Source organism: Zalophus californianus, chromosome 3, assembly GCF_009762305.2.
Source record: "Zalophus californianus isolate mZalCal1 chromosome 3, mZalCal1.pri.v2, whole genome shotgun sequence".
NCBI lineage: Eukaryota > Metazoa > Chordata > Mammalia > Carnivora > Otariidae > Zalophus > Zalophus californianus.
The window spans coordinates 76,848,636-76,871,426 of record NC_045597.1 but is presented as its reverse complement, the minus strand read 5'-3'; the positions used below and the strand labels follow the sequence as shown (position 1 = coordinate 76,871,426).

General features: G+C 41.0%; 1 protein-coding gene across 2 annotated transcripts in view; it reads left to right on the top strand.

Annotated features, from left to right (window-relative positions):
• The first annotated feature begins 1,774 nt into the window (after window positions 1–1,774).
• The window catches only part of TNFRSF19 (TNF receptor superfamily member 19), an 82,665-nt gene continuing 61,648 nt past the window's right edge, over window positions 1,775–22,791 (top strand). For both annotated transcript variants that reach the window (XM_027591451.1, XM_027591449.1), the window contains exons 1-3: window positions 1,775–1,958; window positions 12,488–12,592; window positions 13,992–14,102. In XM_027591451.1, the coding sequence (XP_027447252.1) occupies window positions 12,524–12,592; window positions 13,992–14,102 (180 nt within the window). In that variant the 5' untranslated portion in view covers window positions 1,775–1,958; window positions 12,488–12,523. The remainder of the gene's footprint in view (window positions 1,959–12,487; window positions 12,593–13,991; window positions 14,103–22,791) is intronic.

Sequence of the window (22,791 nt, the reverse complement as noted above, 5' to 3'; positions counted from 1 at the left end):
AGTAAGAAAATAAGATGTGCCTTCAGTGATTGAAGTCTAGGTAAGGAAAGGAGTTCAGAAAAACATAACTTCAGTAAAATGACAAGCATGTTAGTGCAGGACATGTAGTAATACTAGGTAACAATACGGACAGGCTAGGGAAGCTCCTCTTTCCTGATAAATATGGCAGACTCGTCTGTGTGTGCCTTAATGAAGGAACAGGCCAGCTGGGCAACAGCCCCTGATGCTAGGCTAGGACTGCCCAAGTACTGGGGACATTTAGCAGGATGGAGAAAGCTGTACTTGTCAGAACTCCTCTCGCAGAGAGTGGTTTTTGCTGCAGGGAATGGTTTGATAAAGCCGATGGAAAGCCCCACCTACCCACCTCACCTCTCCCTTCCCCATTTCATCAGAGAGCAAACTGAACTCACCATGGATGGTGTTAAACCACCTCTCAACTAACGATGGGAGACTTGCCTCGAGGTTCAAATAAGATAGTGCATATTATTTGTAAATTGTTTACAAAGAAATTGTTACTGGGGTTTAATGTTCTGGCAGGGTTAGATTTGAAGTAGATATCCTTGAGGTGTGACACTTGGGAATGATCTTACTTTTTAACGTATGTTTCACAAGAACCTCGTCTAGCACTATGGCGTTCTCAAGATCACAAGACTGGCTGTCAGAAATTAACTAGAACTTATTAATTCAACTTATTCATTCAACAAATATTTATTGAGGGGCTGCTATGGGCTTTGAGGTATAGTAAGGAAACATAGGCTATCGTTCCATCAAAAGAGCGGTGCAGTTGTGTCAGGAAAACAAAACCAACACACGAAGAATGGATGCCTCTTTGTACCAGAGTTATGCACAGTATCTTACGTTTGAAGGAACTTTCGCCTTTTACTTACTCACTACACAGATGAAACAAAAATTGCTTACATTCCTACAGCATTCTACTGCTGAAAAAGTACTTTTTTACATACATGATTCTTTTACTCCTTCCAACAAATCTGCAAACTGGGCACCGGTAGCTCCGTTTCATAAATGCACAAACTAAATTCGTAAGTTTCAACACCTTACACAAAGCAATCATAGAGGTATGGAGCCTGGACTCTGTGCTCCCCCGCATGGCCAGCGGCTTTGAGTTTACTGAGCGACCCCATGGGTTGGACTGGGCCAGTGCTGGCATGGAGAAGGTGGACACAGGCGCATACAAGGATTCACCTTAACTGACCACTAGAGGTTTCTGTCTTGGGGGTTAGTATCTGCTGGATAAAAATGCATCAGTGAATGAATGAGATGGTTATTGATGAGCTAGGTCATCATGATTTTGATCAACCAGGGTAAACGTGCCACACCGTTTTCTGGGGGCCGTTTTCTGGGGGCCTTTCCTCCTACGCACAAGCAGGCGCTGGGTAGAATGTGACCAGGCAAAGGAAAGGCACAAAAGTCCTGGGGAAAATACGTCCAGGGTAGAAACGAAGGCTCTCTCCCTTCGCTGAAGGCACTTCCCCTAACATGGCCAAGCGCTTGCTGGTCTTGGTGTCCCCGTTTCTCCCCCTCCCCCCGTACCCCCCGACTCTAGGGCCCAGGTCCGCCTGCCGGACGCATTCACCAGCACCCGCAGCCGCAGGGGGCGCGCCACCCGCGCCTGCGACCTCTGCGGGAAGAGCTGGGCTGAGCCAAGCCGTGGCGGCTCAGCGCCGGGGCGGGGCCAGGAGCGGGCGGGCCCCTGGGTGGGCGGAGCCCTAAGTGGGCGGGGCCCGAGAGGCGGCGGCCGTTGCCGGGCTACCGGAGAGCGCGGAGCCCGCGGCGCGGGGAAGCGCTAGGCTTGCGCTCAGTGAGGAGCCCCCGACCCAGCAGCCCTCCCGGTAAGCTGCACCCGGCCCTTTCCGCGCTCCCCTCTGGCTGCGAGTCCGGCCTGGACCTGCAAGGCAGGACGGGGAGAGGGGGCGGCGGAGCCTCCCAGGTGACGGCAGGTAGGCGTCCCGCTCCTCCGGGGGCTGCGCGGCGGTCCCTAGACCTCGGCCCGGGTGGATCCCCGAGGAATGGCAGCCCGGGAAGGGGCGGCTGCCGAACGGGAGGGTCGCTGGCGAGGACTGCTCCTGCGCAGAGGAGGGGGGCGGGCGGACCGAGCCGGGCCAAGGCGACCCCCGGGCAGGGGTGACAGCCAGGGCAGGAGGACTTGCCGGGGGAAGAGGCACCGGAGATGCTGGAACCTGGCAAGCTGCGGCGGGAGGGACGCGGGAGGGTGAACGCCTCTCTCCGGTCTCAGTCGGCAGTGTGAGTGACGGGACTTAGTCTTTCCAGGCAGGGATCTTGTAAATAGAAAACCTGCTTGTGAGGCAAACGTTTGTGAGTATGTAAATAAATCTGCATGAGGCTTAACCCCGGCCTTGAACGGTGGGGCTGCAGGGTCTGTCCTGGGCACCTCGCAGCCGCGCGGCGCCCCTGCGTGGACTCGCGCTGCTCGGGAGGAACCGTGCGCAGGCCTGGACTGCCTACCCACTGTAGCTGGGGAGGTGCAAAGAGAACACTCACAGCACTTACAAGTAGTCCATAAACATAGCATTCCGTGGAAAAAGAACGTTTCGCAAATACCAGCACTATCTATTAGTACGGTGATGGGTAGAGCATGTAATAGATTAGAGAGAAACGTCAGTGCTCACAGTCCTTGCCTAGGTTCTGATGCCATTTCATGGAATAGAAATTTACTAATATACTCCTGAAGATGAAATTTGGAAGGATTAAAATTCAAGGATGGTCTGTTTTGATGGTAGCCAACGATTCATCAAACAGACATTTAAGAAACCCATGTCACCTTTTGCATTTTCATAAAAGGACTCAATTTGCAAACAAAACCTTAAGTCTTGTTCAGTATTTCTTGAATTGAAACAACTTAACTGAAAATATTTATGAAGGTGTAATTTTTACCACATTGACAGTTTTCCTTTACTAGAAGACAATTTCTTCACATAAACAGGAAACAGTTATTGTTAAACATGACTTATGCAAACAGAATATTTTAATATGCTGTTATTTCATGATCAGATACTTCTCTTCAAAAGGATTATACTGCATTAGTTCAGGATTTACCTGATATGTTTTCTGTTGTGCAGTTTTACCTTAGGCATTTTTGCCAATGCTACTTTCATGTAGTTTACAAATATTTCAAGCACTGCTTATTTTCTAATTTAAAGATCAGTAGCTTAGAAGGGGTGAGAATTGAGTCCCACTGTGGAAGAAAGTGTTTGACATTAATTACTATTCACAGAGATGTGGGTAGTTAAAAAGAATTTATCTTTGGGTGATATTTATCAAGTCATCCTGAAAATAATACAAAACATAAAAATGCAATTTCATTGTGAAATATTACCTTGACATCAGTACATAGAACATTATCATGAGCTCTGTAAGTTCTTTATTTTTTAATCTATGAAAACGTCTTATAACATCTTCTTTATTACCGAGGCCACATGACTTTATTGACTTGAGAATTTTTTCCATAGTAAGTGTTAGTATTTTCTGGGATGTTGATGGAAGCTATCTGTCCCTGACTCTGAGCCCCAGGCTGCATCTTGGATTTGAAATTAAGGACATGTGAAGACTTCTTACGCACTTGAAATTGCAGTGTTAGAGTACCTTTCCTATCTAGAAACTTGAATAAGGAACACTGCTAGTATATAAGAGGCTTTTCAAAAGAACAGAAAATGAAATTTTTTACTTCAGATAATCATTAGCTTTAGTTTATACCTACCTACACACATATATGAATAGAAAATGAATGGAGACATGTAATTGTCACATGCTGTCCTTAATATGTTAGTTTAATTTACCAGTTACAGCTCTAGTACATGACTCTAGGGCATGTTGGGGACTTTTGAAACATAAGTGAGGAAGTCTGCTAACACTCATGAAGAGAATTAGATTCTCCTTTTTCACCTATTTAGATCTTTGAACTGAAGCTTAACCCAATCCCCTGTGACTAGTTCCATCATTCAGAAATTAACAGAACACACGAAAAAACTGCAGGCATCTTGAATATATGGAGAAAAAGCAAGTCCTTTTAAATCTGATGAGCCAGTATTTAACGTCAAGCATTTAAAAGTCAGGAAAAGGCTAACATGCCCTATCTGTGTTGACTACAGGTTGAATGAGAATACCCACCTTGAATAAATGTACACTCCAAATAAATAGACAGCTACTTATGTGATAAGAGAGCCAGGAACAGTTCAACAGTGAGGTACATTTGTCTCATGGCAGCTGATTATTAAACATTCATAGCCTTTTTAAAGTAACTTTCTAGCTGAAGAAAAAAGAACAATAAAGCAGTCTGAACACAATTCCTTTTCATGATTTACAGGTTAAGCAGTGAGTTCATTCATTCTATTTTATCCGGCTAAAATGTTTACATTTAAAAGTAAGATGTTTAAACAGTATTGGGCTATCTTTTAGTCCACACATCACAGAATATGTACCTTTTACACTGAAGTTTTAAAACCTGGGTTTTAAAAAGAGAACAAGGACCCCTCAGCAATTAGATAAAACAAAGGAACTTGTATATCTAAAGATTAAATATTATGTAGCCACTCTTCAGTGGGCTTGGATAGGTCTAATATGAGGAGATCTAAAAGAATGGACACCACTTACACTGGAAAAGAGCACTTCAGATGTTTCAAAGAGAGGTTTTGGAATTGATCCAGACTTCTAAAATAAAAATTGAAACAGCTGTGTTTTAGAAATGGTTATGCACTGTGTAAGATATACTGTGTCAGCATTGGAGGTCCCCACAGTCCTTGATGCTACAGTTGTTCTACTTGTATTTTGAGATAGAGAAACATTTATGAATGGGGGGCATTTATGAATTGCCTGGGTTACAATATGCTACATTTTGAGAATACTGACAGTGATTTTCTGAAAGCAAGGATGATAGAGTCTACCACTCAGAGAAACAAAAAGAATTAGTCTCCAAAAACCCTATCCTAGGTTAAGTTCTGTTTAGGAAAAAAAAAAAAAATATTATAGAAGGCTGACAGTGAGTTACCCCTAATGTTTTTGAACTTTGGGAGAATTGAAGATATTGTGTTTGGCAACAGAACATTGTAAAGCTTGTTGAGTTTTTTAGTAGAAAATATTTCATGATTTGAAAAAGGGAAATCTTTCTCATTCCCCAGCCAACAACAATATGTATGTGCTTATTACTGCATGCCTTTGAGAGCTTCCTAGGCTACAAAAGAGGCTGCCAACTCTATGATGTAGGAAGAATGATTTTCAGAACATAATGAAATTGAAGGCTAAGATAGAGGAAGGCTAGAAGCCAGGGGTTATTGTCCTGTTTGGAAATAGCAGTACCCTAAATTTCTAACTGATTTTTTATTCTCTCAGCGTATGGGACTGACATTATTTCTAAGCCATTTATGATTATGTTCCACCATTAAAATGTAAAAGGCTGTATGTATAGCATTGGCTTTATTTCAATGCTGATTTTATAAATTGTAAGCCTGCCAGTTTGCTTTAATGTTGATTTTTAAAAAAATATTTCAGTTTATTGCATACTGGAAAAATGTATGAGTTGAGTGTAGCTTTATTACATAATGGTGATACAGTTTTATGAGATGAAAACTGTTACCTATTGCATGCATTATATGTTAGATGATAAATCAAATAACTTTAGAAGTATGAAAAAATAAAGAAATTCATTTATTCTGGAAAAAATACCCAGATTATTTGAATTATTCTGAAATTCATCTATTTTGGTCATTTGTAAGATAAAAAATAAAGATCATTCTCAGAAAGGTTACTGAATTAGGGGGTGCCTGGGTGACTCAGTCGGTTAAGCATCCAACTCTTGATTGCAGCTCAGGTCTTGGTCTCAGGGTTGTGAGTTCAAGCACTTTAAAAAAAAAAAAAGTTTACTGAATTGTTAAAATTAGAAAAATAAATACCAGATTCTTCTTTAGTGATCTTTGTTAATATTATAGCACTCTATTCAAGAAGTGGGATCCTGAACTGAATTGTGTTCTACTAATTTATATCTCAATCTCAAGTTATAGTTGCACATATTTTTCACATGTATTGCTTTAGCCCTTATAACAATCCTAAGAACTAAAATGTCATCCCTAGTTAGTGAATTTCTTCATTCATTCTGCGTGTATTGAGCACATGTTGTGGGTGAGCTACAGTTCTAGAGCAAAATCACCGTTCCTGCCATTAAGTCCTCAAACCATATTTGGTTTGGTTGGTGCTGGAGTGAAGGGAAGGAGCTCAGTGTGACAATAGGGAATGGTGAAGACTGGGGCACTAGAAAGTACCTGTTCTTCTGTATAAGGGACAACTGATGCTCAGCTCTAGCTCATGTTGCCTTGATGTGGGACCAGATTTTCTAATTTTTCAGAAAAATTATTTTTCTATTGAAAACTTATTTTGAAAAATAAGTGCTGCAGTGACTGAAGAAAATAATGCCTCTGGCCAGATGCTACACATGGCCTGCAAAGAGAGTGAAGTAACTAGGTAATTATGCTGTGAGGTAGAGATGAGCCCAGGGTGCAGTGGAAACACAAAGGAGAAGTGCCATTCGAGATTTAGGAAGATCCCAGAAGAACACTGACAGATTGTGGGGCAGGTATGGTAGATACAGTCACAGTACATATAGGAAGGTTCCAAGGCAAAAGAAGGGGCAGCAGTTGGGCACGCTGTAGGTTGAAACAGCCACTATGGTTTGGGATCCAGGGGTCTGCCCAGCCAAAAAGAAATGGAGCCTAGAGCTGCTCCTCCCTAGCGGGCTCCTGTGAAGGGCTGCCTGAAACCCTGCCTCTTTGCCTATTGACACACCAGCACAGGGTTTCATGATTTGGACAAGGAAGTAGAAGGGGTGTGCATTCAGCACCTGTTGGATTTATCCCCTTTAGAGATTGGCCAATTGGGACACGTCATATTAGTTACTCATTCATTCAAATGAGCCAGCTGAGCAGCTTGATTTGATAAGCAGCCACTTTCTGTGCAGCTGAACAGAATGTTTGCCAGCTCGATGCTTCCTGCTCCTATGTCTTCTTAGTTGCTTGCCCGTTGTTCCCGAGACTGCCACTCTGTCTGATACTGTGGAATGACAGTCAGTGAGGCAGAAGTTCCAAACTCCCTGAAGACAGTGAATCAGGCATCAGTAGTCTTTTCCTTACTGCTTAGCTAGAGCCCGTTTCTCTGCACGCATGTTGCAAAAATGGTTGCTAGATTGTTAGTAGATGATATCTAGTCTGGATTTTTTGGGCAAACTGTGAAAATCCATAATCCCAATAATTCATATGTCTCATGGTTGATAAGTCATCTCCAAATAAACAGAATGCTGAAGCATATAAAACCATTTTTCTATCTGGGCCAGACCCTGATTGCTCAGAAGTTAAAAGCAAGTTCAATAAATACCTTTTTATTGCCTTATTTTTATTTTAAATATTATTGCTTACACGCTTGTTATTTCATTAAATTTTCCTTCTTTTTATGAACACCAAAGCATTTCACAAGGTTATTTCCTTTTCTTCCAGGAAATGCAAGGTCACACTTAAAACACTCCACCAGCTAAATTGTTTGTCTCTAAATACTTCTTTGCCAGGCTATATTCAAAGGTGTTGAGGAGATGCCACCAACCCTGCTAAGCTGTGAGGTCCCTCAAAGTACATCTTTGTAGTGCCCTGCCCCACTTGATACTGCCTCCTTTCAAGCACCTAATAACTGTTTAATCAAAGTGTGTTGAATAAATGGATAAATCACTAAATGTATTATTTTGTTATGTAGTTTTGTTTTTGTTGATCATTTTTGTTCCCGTCGTCCTCCTGTGACGTGGGCCATTGGATGCTACAGCCTAGGATGATACAACCCTAAGTCAACCTTGCAGAATGCCTGAGCGCCCCATTTTGGGGTTACTAGGCATGGATTTGATTTGGTTTTCACCGTTTCTATTACGTGTCCTTTGACCCCCCAGTTTTCTCTCGCGTTGGATGGAAATAAATATCTACTTTAGAGTGTGGTAGTAAGGGAAAAATTATACTTTTTATAAAGCCTTCACACAGTACTCAACATATAAATGCTTAGTTCAGGCTTTGAATTGTGATTCTTTGTCTTTGAATGTTTTCTGCACAGATGTAGGTCCAGAGGTCTAAAACGTTACCGGCCACTGGATTGTGACTGTGTGAGTAATATTTCCCGTTGGTCTAACAAGTTACAGTCTTCAAGGACCATCACATACATTGAATTATTTTGATTTTCAATGCCAATGTCATTAACTACAATAATAATCATTGCCAACACTTATGTAGCCCTGATTATGTACCAGAAACAGATTGAATCAATTCACCCTCTTAGCAGTGCTTTATAAGTGCTGTTAAATTCACTTATTCCTTACAGCAATTTCCAGAGGCAAGTATTATCACTATGCCCAATGTAGAGATGAGGAACCTGAGGCTCCAGTTAAGTAACTTGGCCAAGGTCACACTTCAGTAGGTGGCATTCTCAATAGCAACTGCCACAGTAACCACATTGGCCCCTGTAGTCCGTTAAGTGTTCTAGGCACTGGGCTAAGTACTTGATTTGCATTATCTCAGGTAATCCTCACAACAGCCCTGTGAGATAGGTTCTGTCGTTATCTCGACAGATGTGTAGTTTCAAAGCGACATTGCTAAGAAATGGGGCTGAAAACCTAGGTGTTGTAGTTGAGATTTTCCCCTGACAGTTTCCCCAAAGAGCCAGGCTCTTTTTACCCATATTGGGTTTACATGCAGAAAAGTATTTGAACTTGGACTTTAGATCATCCCATCTGCTGTCAGGACAATCTACCCAGGCTAAATTATTTCCTAGCCTCTTGGTATAAAAAAGCCAGGCAAAGAGAGAGAAGTCACAGAAAAGAGAAGTGACATATTCCAATGGTGCATTTTTTATCTCTAGCTCCCAGGATAAGAAATCTTTTGTAAAAATCTCACATTTTTATTTTTATTTTTTTTAAAGATTTTATTTCTTTTTGACAGAGAAAGAGACAGCCAGAGAGGGAACACAAGCAGGGGAGAGCAGGAGAAGGAGAAGCAGACTTCCCGCTGAGCAGGGAGCCCGATACAGGGCTCGATCCCACGACCCTGGGAACATGACCCGAGCCAAAGGCAGACACTTAACCGTCTGAGCCACCCAGGCGCCCCAAAACTCACATTTTGAAAAAGTGAATTAAGATTTTTAAAAAATACATCTCCATATCATTCAATCTTGTCTTATAGTCCAAAGCATTTAATGCCTTGTAGATAATAATGACATGGTAATAAGATATATCTGAGATAGAATGTTTATTCTTATTCACTACAGAAGAACTAAGTCAGTTATGTGCAACCAAATCTCACTTGCTTTCCATAATATATCCTTCATTGTTTTGTGTTTCTTTATTCACTTAATTAATTCAGCAAACATTTATGTGCCTATATGAGCCAGGTACTATGCTAGACCCTGGGAATATAAAGAGTAATAAGGTGCGGTCCCTATTTTAAAGGAACATACAGTCTGGTGAGTAAAACTGGTATACCAATAAGCATAATTGCTATGCCATATGATTGATGCCGTGCGTGAATGTAGAAAGGCCTATCGGGCCATAGGGAGCAAACCTTTTTAGTGTACTTGGTCGTAGACAGCATCCCAGCAGAGTGAAAGTTGAGCAGGTTCTCGGAGGGATTTAGCAAGAAAGGCTCTCGAGACCAAGGTTACAGTCTGTGCAAGAGGGCAAGACCATGGGTGTTTAGGAGAATTATGGGCATCAGGCTATGGCAGAGCTGGATGGGCGTGAGAGCAGTGACCAGGGATGACACTGGGGTGGGGGTGGGGTGCTAGCAGGTGAGGTTATAAAGGGCACAGGTTCCAGGCTAAGGAGTTTAAAGGGTAATTTGCAAAGAGAAACCCACTCAAACTATTCAATTTATCATGTGTGTTGAGAGAATAAGACAAGTCAGCACATAGGATATAGTTCCATTCAGTTTTTTTCTGCCCTATCATCTAAAAAAGATCTCCTTCTGATGCAAAAATCATAGTACTTTATTTTTCTTTTTTCTTTAATAGTGTTTATGTGGTTTTTATCTCATCACCTCTTTTAATTTATAGACTTTATTTTTATTTATTCATTTGAGAGAGAGAGAGAGCACAAGCAGGGGGAGAGGCGGAGGGAGAGGGAGAAGCAGACTCCCTGCTGAGCTGGGAGCCTTCCATGGGGCTCCATCCTAGGACCTGGAGATCATGACCTGAGCCAAAGGCAGAGGCTTAACCATCTGAGCCACCCAGGTGCCCCATAATTTATAGACTTTTCAAGGAGAACTACGTAATTTACCTTTTTGCCTCAAGAACATTACACATGTATTTTTTTTTTCATTATAAATGAAATACATTAGAAAGAACTTTTAGGAAAAAGAGGGGAAAAAAGTTACCCAGGATGCCCCAATATGAACCTAACCACTGATAGTACTCTGAATTATTTATTTTTGTGCATAAAACAGGTGTATCTTCTGAAGTCAAAATCATATTGCCACGACTTCTAACTTGATGTGCATGGTAGTGATTGCCTCTACAAGAAGATGCTACAGTATTTGTGCGCCTTCTGCAGTAATTAGTACAGAATCCCAGTGTAGTGGTCCGTCCGAACTAGTTGCTTGATAGTGGTATGCCCTGCTCTATCAATCTCTTTTTCTTATATATAAGAAATATATATATATCTTATATATTCTTATAAATGCTCTGGTATTTATACCCTCTTTTCCCTATTAGCTTAATCCAACAGATTTTATGTTTTATTTTAAAAATCAGCACATTTTTAAAAATTAAGACCATGTCGATAAAGAGATAACCCCAAGCATACCTTTCAGGAAATGTGATTTTATCTACTCATCCCAATCCTGTGTCTGCACAAGCAGGAAGCTGCATGGTTGGGTAATGGCTGGGTCATTTTGAGATAGGCAAGGAGGAAAAAGAAGCTATGACCAAGAAGCTGGAAAAGTAAAACAAAAAACAACAACAACAAAAAACCCTTTGAATTCAGTCAAAATGGGTCATGCATTCAACAAACATAAAAATGATTTTTCCTTGCGCTGCTAATTGGAGCTACGCAGGCACCTGGAATAACCTTCCGGGTTGTCTGTCTCCAGGCTGTGTTCAGGCTCACCCCCGCCTGCCCTGCTTCCTTTGTTGTTAATTGCTATTGTTTTTCTTAAGGTCTTTGGCCCACAGTTCTGGTTCTCTGCTCTGGTTTCTTTCTAAGTAGTCACATTGTCCGGTCTGGGTCTCTGTTAGTTTTGGAAGATTCAACTTTGAAGAGAAACTGATCCCTTGTTTCTCTACCTAATAGATGGAGCCACCAGCTGAGTCTCCCCCCCGACCCCTTTTTTTTTCTTTCTCTTTTTTTCTCTTTTTAAAATTAATCTCTTCTCAGGACATTGTGTGGATCTGGAAAAAAAAAAAAAGGCAACCATGTTTGTTTCTACATTTTAGGTCATTCTTGTAAAGATAAGGAGGTTTGGCTTACCTTTTATGGAAAAGTGAGTGCCTCCAATTTCATCATTTGTGAATGATTTTTAGATGTTTTAAAATAAATGCTCATTTTTCTGCTCATAGATTATTTTCACTGTACTGGTTGGAGGAAGAACTCATGAATGCCAAACATTAGCCATATCTGCTTCTTAGTGGGGCTGTAGCCCCAAGACCCAAGTGTAAGTTCTTTATTAAACAGAGCAGATTGTGTTGCAGGGTATATGCGACTCGGGGTAACTGGAGCCAACCCACCTGGGTGTGCATCCTTCCCTGTCTTTTACTAGTGTGATCTTGAGTAAGGGACTCAGCCCTCTCTGAGCCTGTTTCCCCATCTCTAAAATGGAGATAATGATAGTATCTATCTTCTAGAGTACTTGTGAAGGTAAATGAGTCAATACGCTGGAGATAGTGCCTGGCACATAGTACGTAGCTCATGTTCATTGCTATTTTGTTACCATTATTGACCTCTTGGCACTGACTAAACCCACCTATATGGAAGGTTTATATAGTCACTGTTTGACTATAACTCTCTACTGGATGGAGTGGTCCGACATTCTGGAGACTTGGGTAGAAAATAAAGGCATGTGTAGGGGCGCCTGGCTGGTTCAGTCGGGAGAGCATGCCACTCTTGATCTCCGGGTTGTGAGTTTGAACCCCACGTTGGGTGTAGAGATTACTTTAAAAAGTAAGATCTTTAGAAAAAAAAAAAAGAAGAAAATAAAGTTATGTATAGCCTAGGAATTCAGAGCCAGTGGGAGTTTTGCATATAATGTGTAGGGAGACAGAGCTTCCAGTCTCCTCACCTAAACTATGAAAGGCTTACCTATTATTTGTCCATGTATCTTTTACAAAGCGATTTCCTTTAAAGCATAAATAGTATGACAGTATAAACATTAATGGTAAACATTCTAGAGTAAATACAGAATACAGTGACCGATGTCATCCTGGCTAACTAGATCTTCTTGTCTTTTAGAAAACTCTACAACAATAAATACACGTAATAAGAGCCATGGCTTTAAAAGTGCTCCTGGAACAAGAGAAAGCATTTTGCACCATTGTAGTTTTACTGGCCTATTTGGTAAGTCAAGTCTGCACTTTCATAAGAACATGGTGGAAGGAGTCATCTAAGTAGCGCTGAAACTATCTTCTATTTCTAATCCCATCTTTTAAATTTTTCTTTCAAATTGCATTTTATCAATGTTGCATTTCATTAAAAAGCAAAGATTGCTGCTGAGTCTTGACATTTGTAGCAATTGTTGAAATTATTTTATTTACATTTGATAAGTAATAAAATCACAGCGTTACTCAGAGCCACACGACAATGGTGCTCCCTTGGGCGTATAGGCATATGTCTCTATGATACACCCTAGGCCCTAACGAGACCAGCTTCTCTTTGGAGCCCATGACTTACATGGTTTGTGAAGAAATTAGAATCGATTTTTAAAAGAGCTATTCTTCTTATATGGTTATTTATATCCTTTTTGGTTCCAAAAAGCATTAAAGACAGATGGAGAATTTTAATGTTTGAAAGCTTGACACAAAAAGATCTAGGAAGGTGTTCAAAAGAATTGAAATTTATTTAATCTGGAGATAGGATCATCATCTGCAAATGTAAAATGAATTATTTATCCTAGAGACAGTACCTGAAGTCTTCTTGAAAGACAGGGTAAGAGGAGATGGGGTCACATTGGAGTCTGAGATTCAGGTAGAGGAGAGAAAATGTCCTTTCTTTCAACTGAGGCTGTGACACATTCAAATGAATGGTCTAGGAGGGAGGTAGTGGAATTTCTTTCTCAAAGAGATTACAGTCTCTTCCTGGCTGAATGGAATGTCCTACCTACCTCTCTTAAGAGGGGTAGTCAAGGGGAGTTAAGAGAGGCAGGAAGAGATTATTAGGCCTTTAGCCCCAGATCTTTTTCTAGTCCTGAACCCCACCCTGAATTCTCCCCCATGCCTGCTGGAGATGTTCAGACTTTGATTTTATTTAGTTTGTTTGCAGGACTTGATTACAGACACTCCTGCTTCAAGGTGGAGGTAGTTTGTATTGAATAATACATTGAATACTCATCATTACAACCATTAAAAACAGTTTCCTGTGCCTCTGGTGTAATAGCCACTCTACAGAGTAATAGCTTGCTCACCCAGTGCTTCTTACTAGAAAAGAGATCAGATTCTAAGTAATTTTCTACCTTGGGCACTCAGAAAAGTATCAGAGCAAGATAGCCATGAATTCAAAAAAAAAAGGAGACCTCATTCAGGGAATGCAGAGGAGAATCAGGCTTATTGATTTATTTGCTCCACTGACTTATTCAGAAAGTCATTTTTCTTCCTAAAATGAACATTGAATTGGTCTCACTCTGAATTAACATTTACATTCAGTGATTGAGTGAATACTGATGATGATGTTCCTTTCTTGCAAAAAAAAAAATGTAATTAACTTACTTTAAAAATAACGTTTTGCAAAACTCTTTTTTCAGGCATGTAAAGTGATTTGTGAAACAGGAGACTGTCGACAACAAGAATTCAGGGATCGGTCTGGAAATTGTGTTCTCTGCAAGCAATGTGGGCCAGGCATGGAGTTGTCTAAGGTAGATATCTGATGCCTGGTGAAGTTGTAGATCTCTGGTTTGTTTGTTTGCTTGTTTTAAGATTTTATTTATTTATTTGAGAGAGAGTGCACACACAAGTGGGGAAGAGGGGCAGAGGGAGAGGGAGAAGCAGGCTCCCCACTGAGCAGGGAGCCCTATGCGGGACTCGATCCCAGGACCCCGGGATCCTGACCTGAGTGAAAGGCAGATACTTAACCGACTGAGCCACCCAGGTGCCCTAGATTTGTGTTTTTAAAATACATTCTTTTTAGCTAAGTTCTTTTAGCTCATTGCTAGTGGAGATTTGGACACCATGACAGAATTCTTGGCTCATATGTCTCACTGAGCTAAAAGGAGTAGGTTCTAATAATTAGAATTTAATAAATGTCATTTTGTGTAATTCGTGTTTGTTATATTTCATTGAAAGAATTGAATTATTAAGGTGTATTTGGATGAATTAAAAAGAATCAATGCTCTACTAAAGATTTAAAAATAAAGGAGTGATAAGAGAAAATGCTAATGCTTCCTTCTTCTACTGGGCCTTCCTTCTCTTAAAATGAATATTACCGTGGCTAGTCAAGAAGTAGTCCCTCCAAGTAAGCACGCTCCATGGTGGCAGTTCCTTTCCAAACCAGGGTTCTGCACATTCTTTTGACAATGCAAGCACTATTATTAGTCTCCATGTAGGATGTATGGTATTCCTGGGAGCATTTTAAATATATTCATCCTACCCACTATTTGTTAAGAAGTAGTGTGATTCAGGAGGGCATATTTCAGAGTCTTGGATATTCTCAGACCTTTCATTTTTGTGAACGTGTTCAGAGCTATGCATCCATTTGCTTTATTCTCTGACCTTTTGAAGATGTTACTCTCGTTGTGGATAATGGGTATATCATTTTGTTCTAAATAAAGCATCAAAGACTGCCTGTTAGAAAAGGAACAAAAGATTTTTCTTTTGACTTAAAGTGACTTTTAAAAGAGAAGTCCTTTTCTCCTAGAGATGGCCATTATTTAAAGTTAAGTCTTGTCATTCATAGATTTTTGATCAATGATCTACAAACAGCAGGAAACAAAGCATTCTGCATTCTGCAAGTAATTCCTGGTGGATGGCTTTTCTCTGCTGGTTGTGTTCAGTAAGTGGGGCCATTTAGCATCCTGAGCTTTACATTTGGATTGAAACTGGCAGACCTTCGAACCCTGGGTTACGTTGAATGTTGAGTTAACTGTAGCGTCTCAACCGGTGGTTTTCAGTCCCTGTTGATTGTAGTAAGGTGCATTTTCAGACGTAGGTTTCGTGGTGTTGGGTGTAAAAGGATTCTTTAGAGCGGACTTGTAAATCTAGGATCAGTGAACAGAGTAGTGAAAAATACGACAGTGCCCAAGAGGAAAATAGACGATGAAGTTGCTACCCCACTCTTAAAAGTTCTTCTTTTCCCAAATCTCGGTGAAAATCTGAATGAAATGTCACAGATTCTGAGAGATGAGTAAATCATTTTCAAGAAGTTCCTCCTTCTCCTCCATCCTTTGAGTCTAGAGACTATAACTTCAAGAATAATTTCTGGAGAATCAGACCAGAAGATGAAGTTCCTATGAGCTCTAGTGTCTTTTTTTTTTAAGTTAGTATGCTCATCTAAGCTTGTTTTATTAAACACTTTTATTTAAAAAATCTAACTTTTTTATTTAAAAAATAGGATGAAGGTTCTGTCACCGCTAAATATTTTTTTTATTTTAAAAACCTACCAGCTAAGATTATCTAATAATAGTTTTTCTATTTCATAATTTTGCATGGATTTCCAGAATTATTATTTTTCTCTAGGTAGTAATTTTCCCCAACTTCTGAAACAGGTGTTTACCCCTATGACACTGGAAGCAACCAAGGGGAAGCAATCTCAATAATTCTGCCTCTATTACTTATTTTATATGTTAATATTTGTTTCAATATTTATTATCATTTTCTTCATTAAAAAGAAGATCAGGCCAAATTGAGTGAGGGAGAATAAAAGTAAAGGTAATGATGTCACTGAAAAATTAGGGTAAGACCCACTCGGATGCACAAATGTTACAAATATAAATACCATGTTCCTGCATACCCTGATACCCCGAGGTGTCCACCTTGAGGTGGACATGGTACAGCCACAAAATACATCTTTGCTAAAGGAATGAACAAATCAATCAACCTCAGAGAGTGTTTAGAGCAAAAGAAATGCCACTTTTAATCTTGTCACATAAAAGGTAATGAATTTCTGTGTGTATGTATATATGTTATAAATTAAATATTTTGCCAAGTCTTTTATCTTGGTTTTCGCTCCTAGTAAATAACAGTAGTAACTTAGCCTTGCTCATACCCTAAAGAGAGCAAAGGAATCAAACATATCAATGGAATATATATATATTTGTTTCCTAGTTAACTAATCAAGGCAAAAGAGCTTGAGTTTTTAATAAATGATAGCTTTGGGGCTAAAAATTTCTAAACTGTCCATTCATGATTTTACAGTTTCTTCTTTCCAGGCTGCCTTGATTAAGTCTTTAGCAAGAACATATATCTTTCAGAGGACAAAAAAAATAAATAAAACAAAACAAACCCAACAAAAAATACCTGAGTTCTGAGTATATTAAAATCAGATAAATCACTTAAATTATCAAATTTATTCAACTGGTTAATTATGACATCCACATTTTACAAATCAAGGGAAAGTTTACTTTTTGGCTAAGACTAAGCTTTTTTAAAAAACATGGATATTTATAAATAATTGAATTGCTTTTTACTTGTTATACTAAACCTAAAATTTGGAGGGGGGATGCCTGTTAATTTGTAATGAAATGACTGAATGCAGTAGTCCTTACCTTTATAATTGAGGCTTAAAATTTCGGTTACCTGTGGTGCTTGAAATTTTGAATGTACAATAAAGAGTAAATATTTAAAATGACTTATTAAAAAGTAGAAAAGCTGAATCAAATTATTGGTAACCACAACTAAAGTTTTCTTTATATTCAGGGTGAAAAAAAAAGTGCATTTTCACCAGACGTGAGAGCTTTCAAATAACCTCTATCCTAACATTATTAGGTTACTTGTTTTGATGTAGTAAACATAACTTAAGACTTATGTCCATTTTCTAATATGTCTCTCAACTCAAAATAACAAATGCTGGGTCATGAGTTTCTTTGCTTTACAAACGTGTTATCTGTGTCTTAAAACGAAAGCCTGGAAATGCTTTGGGTAAGCAGGTAGAGTTAAAATTTCCATCTGTGGTTTTATTACTCCTAATGATTATTTTCTTTGGAAGGCATTCAATTCTGTTTTTTTCTAAAGGTGTCTGGGCTTACTTTCCCATTGTTAGGTCTCTGCCTTTTCAAACACGTAGTCGGGTTTGGGGGAGGTTCCCGGAAGAGCATTCCTGGACACAGTGCACACTTTGGCACACCTGTCCTGTGTGGTCAGTGGTTCCTCTGACCTCTTTTCACTTCCTTTCAATTGTTAGATAGTAAGAAGTCTGCACAGAAGCTCCAGGCTCCATAATAACCATTGTTGCTTGTTTAGATTGAGACCCTTACCGTCAGTGGCTACTTTTTAAATGATTACTTATTTTAACCTTTCACCCTAGATACTTTGGGTTATGTGTGTCTGAAAGATGTCTCCTAACAAAGATGCACTACCTCTCAAATATGTCTTCAGGTGTTATTTTGTAATGTATATCATGCAACCAAAATAGATATTAGCTAAGGTTTGTTGTAATGAGCCAGGTTCTATGTGACATTTGTATATTAAATAGTGGAGTTCTTTTAACCTATGTCTTAAGTAGGGGGTATAACTCCTCCTGTTTTATAGATGGGGAAACAGACACAGAGACAGTTAAGTGATCTGTCCATTGTCACCCTTAGTGAGTGCTGGGAGAAGGTGGTGGGGCCGCATGGAGGTAGTGATTTTTTTTCTCATTTTGCATAGTGCTCGTGTACAGTGCTGTCCAGTAGAACTTTCTGTGATGATGGAATGGTCTATATCTGTGCTGGCCAAGATGGGAGTTACTAGCCACTGGAAATGTGTTACTGAATACTTGAAAGGTGGCTTGTGTCACTAAAGCACTAGATTTTACATTTTAATGAATTAAATTTAAGTTTTGCCGCATGAAGTTGTGGCTGTTGCATTGGACGGTGCAGCTCTAGAAGGATGAACTTCCCTCCAGAAATTCTGGCAGGACCAACTTCTAACACAAAGAGATATCTAAATCCTGTTGACCTGATGCTTGTGCATTCCAGGAGCAGCCTTCCCGGTCATCTTTCTTCCTCTCCTTCCTTGGCTGAGCCACCCTGAGCCTGGCCCCTGGTTTCCAAACATCCATCTGCTTCTGTTCCTCCACCACTCCTGTTTGGCCCAGCCACGTGGGAGCCATTGCTGTGGCTCCTCTCACACCGGGTGGCATCCTCTGGGTCCCCTCCTGTGCCATTTGAGCTGTCTCATGGCATTGGTGATTTTGGTTTCCAGTCGTTTCCCTGAAAGCCCCAAGCATCCTCTCTCCTCAGTCAGGTTCTCTTTGGTCATTCAGGGTCATGGGTAGTCTTCCCGTATCCTTGGGAAAATATAGGACAGACCACTGAGCCACCTGGGCTCTGTTTTGAGGACTTTCTCCCACTGAGCCATAGCTAGTCTCTTTCTCTTCCACTACAGGCTTTAGGTTTTGAAAGTTTATGAGAAAGATAATTGATCATGTCTTTTTCCTGGGGCAAAAAATACGAAGTGTTGTTTACATAGCTCCGCGAGTGGTACGTGCTGGGCATTTGGAGCCACAGTTGTGCACAGGAGTGTCACACAGACGGCCCTTCGGCTCACGAAAATAAACAGCATTGTGATACATGGGAGAGGATGACTTTTGTTTTCCCGAAGTGACCACATTAGCCTTTTAATTCTTACCGTCTAGAATCTGCCCCAGCCACAGCCCCTCCTCCTCACCGAGTATTAATGCCAACAATGTGCTTTTAACATGATCACCTCTCAGCAGTAAACCAGGAAACTAGTTTTTGCATGAACCACTTGAAACAGTCTTCAAGTCTCTGGCATGGTTTTCAAAGTAAGCTTTTCTAACCAATTATTGGGATGACTTTAGTTAATGTGAAGAAATTAATTCTTGTAAACAACAACACACTTTCCTCCACAAGGATGCATGTCTGGCTTCCCATTTTTAAAGATGTCTACTTTTTGGAAAGCTGTTTTCATCCCTATAAAGAAAGTCACACATGCACACACAAAATTAATATAATTTGCAAGCATGAAAAAGATTCATTTATGCCATTTAATTACAGTGCTGCTCACTTTATTTATGTTTAATTATACCTAATCGAGCCCAGTGATGTTTGGCAGATATTAGCAAGCTCTAGCTTGTAATTTTTCTTTAAAAAACTCAATTACAGATTTTCATAAACTGGAAGTTGGTGGGGGGGGATTATGTCTTTGGTGTTGTTTTATTAAAGGAAATTAAAAAGCTGATTTCTAAACACAAGCTACATAAATCTAATTTGTCATTTCCATTTGCGTGCGCTCGATTTTCTCCACAAATAACTTCTTCTCTGTCCAAATTTGAGCTTTTAAAGTTCAAAGAACCAAAGTTAATAACTTATTGGCTGTACAAATAAATAGTGCTTTAGACCCAAGGCCCCCAAATGTGTTTCCTGGACAATTGACGGTCTGTGAGGATGTCCCCTGTGGTCTGGGGAACGGCTCCTAGAACATGTAGGTGGGATCCGCTTGTGTTTTTGCTAAGTGCTGAATTTGCAGAGGGAGAAAAGAGAGAAGGGGATTTGAGGACTGTTTACTTTGAGTCATTTCGCCATTGGAAAGCCACCAAATGTGGCTTAAAAATATTGGGCAGAGTGTCAGAGCTACTGCTGCGGCCAGCTTGGGTGGAAATGGCCCAGCTGGATGCAGCCCTCTCTTGCCTTGGAACCAAGAGAAGGAAGGCCGCTCACAGCTTCTACCCTCACGCCACAGCGACCCCCCCCCCCCCCACAATCTCCTGCCCCCTTCCCACCTCCACCGCCCCAGAGAGTTAACCGGCCTTACCGATCGGGACACTGCTATGACCTTTATTAGCTTTTTTGTTCCCTGGGATAAAGTAATAATGATACCAATAATAAAACAACACCAACTTCAGGAAATACTGCCTTCAGTGCTATTTGTTCACCCATTTGTTTAGCCAGCAAACATGTATGTGTTACTCACCAGCCTGGTATGTATTGTTAAAGAAAAAAATATCCAGTGGCACTTGTTAATAAGGATGGCAAGGCAGGCTTTATTCACTAGGTAGGGAGGGGGACCCCCCACAATGAGATTTTATAGTGGGGGAAACCCCTGGGCTCCCTCCCAGTACAGCATGGGCTCATGGGAATTTATAGCCAGGAAGCATGGGTCGGTGGGCGGAAAATTACTGAGGGGACGCATCAGGGCTAGGAGGGGCCCTGGCTGAAGCCAACCTAACATTTCTTTGCTGAAGACAAGCCAGGGTGATTGGACAGCAAGGCTCCAGGAGACTTTCAGAGGAGTATGAGGAACCCAAGCAGATGCTGAGGGTGGGGAGTTCTGGCTGAGCTGACGCAGCAGAGCGCTTGCTAAAGCTGGGTTTTATAAGGAAGTGCACGGGTGGGTCTGGAAGAAGGTTAAGGAGCCTGGCTAAAGTTTGGTCAAGCAAAGAATCTTTTAAGAACCAAGTGCCCTGGTAGGCTTTGGGAAAAGAGTGGCGGAGGGAGGCATTAGATATCGGGGATTGTTCGCTTGTTGTAGGATTTTGGGAAATCACTAGGAATCCTATGGCAATGCTTTAAAAAAAATTGGGTTGTTATTTTATCCATGTGTATATGTTCACACCTTGAAGCTTATTAATAAAAAGGCTTCTTCGGGGATTCAGCGAAGTGGTAAGTATTTCTTTTAAGGTTTTAAGGTACCAGGTCATAATTTCAAAAACAAAGACTCTAGGATTATTATAAAGCCTAAATGCCTCTCTACCGTTGATATCAATGGCAGACCCCACTCCATAAAAATAACACACATATCTAATTCTGACGCCCCGGCCAGTGACTAACGCCCCCACTCCGGCCCCGGTCTCCCCCCACGTATCGTCCCTCACCAAACACACGCGTACAGTCCTTCCACCGAAGTGATGAGAGGGAGAGCTGTAGTGTGTGTAACCTGGAAAGCGTCAGAGAACCAGAGTAGAACAGAGGTGAAAGCAGTGAGAACGGATTTCACTCAGGGACTGTTGCCATGGGGGAAGAGAGGCCTCAGTATAGAACTGGGCTCAGTTCCAAATACAACATGGACAAGTGGGGATTTTAGCCAAGGAGCAGGGTGGGGGGCAGTGGATGGAAAATTCCTAAGAGGAAACTGGGGGGCGGGGGGCGGGGGGTGGGGATTCTGGCTAAAGCGGACCTAACAGGATTCTTGCTGAAGGCAGGCCAAGTGGGTCAGAGGATAGAGGGGCAGGAGGCAATTTGATCAGGGATCGAGGGTGAGCAGGTAGGAGGGTGGGAGATTCTGACTTAACCGACTGTACGGGATTCTTGGACAACTGGGCTCTTGAGGACAAGGCCCAGGGCGGGGGCCCAACTGAGGAAGTAGTTCACAGGAGCCTGTGAAGTTTGGTCAAAAATGAGGTAAACCTAACCAGAGTCAGCATGTCTAGCTGACTCTCTTCTTTAAGTACTCTTTGTTTTATCTCACCAAAAATCCATTCCTACCGTTTATCTTATTCCCAACGGTAGTATACTAGTCTGCTGTGGGAAACCATTTGCCTAGGGAAATTGCCTCCTTTATATTCAAAAGTAATAAGGGGAAGACCCAAAAGGTTCGATACTGTTTTCATTAGACACATGATTAGACCACGTGATCAATGCCAACCTACTTCAGCAGACATCCGTGGTTGCCCCCTCCGTCCTGCACTTGGGATGCAGCAATGACCAGACTCCAGTAGAATGAATTCAGCTGTAGCCACACAATGGCATGCTCTGTGTATGCTGATAGGGAGCACTCTCCAAGATGCACTGAGTGGGGAAAACTGAAAAAGGATGTGCAGAACAGTGTGTACAGACACACACACACACACACACACTCACACACACACACAGGATATTAGGATATTTCTGGGAGGTTTTCCCAAAACCTGGGAACAGTGTTTGCCTGTGTGGAGGGAATAGGAAGTGAAGAGACCAGGGATACGAAGGAAGGTGTACTGTTTGACTTGTTTATAAAAATCTTGTGTCTAGTAGTAGTTCTTCAGTATAAAAAGTGATAAAAAGAGAAGGGACCAGAAGTCGTCGCTGGCCATAGGGGAGTGGACACAAGTTTACAGAGACACAATTTCAGCGCATGCTCAGCAGTGCTACCCTGGCCAGGAGGCTGTCGATCTGTTCAGCCTTTTCTCTTTTGCTTTTGGTAGTTATTTATTGAACTTAATGGGGAAAGTGTCAAGGCATTTTAACCACCTCGTTTTACTGAATGGAATAAAAACATCAAAGTAGACATTTATATTGGGGATAATTTAATGTTTATATGCTGTTTACTTTATAGCCTGTATTTCAAATAATTGCAGCATCTCTGTTTATGGTGCTCTAGAAATATGACAGTCCGCTCATAGGCGTTGTTGCTACGCATCCACTGTGCTGTTACATAATTCCTTGGAAATAACTTCCCTGACTTTCTAGTTAA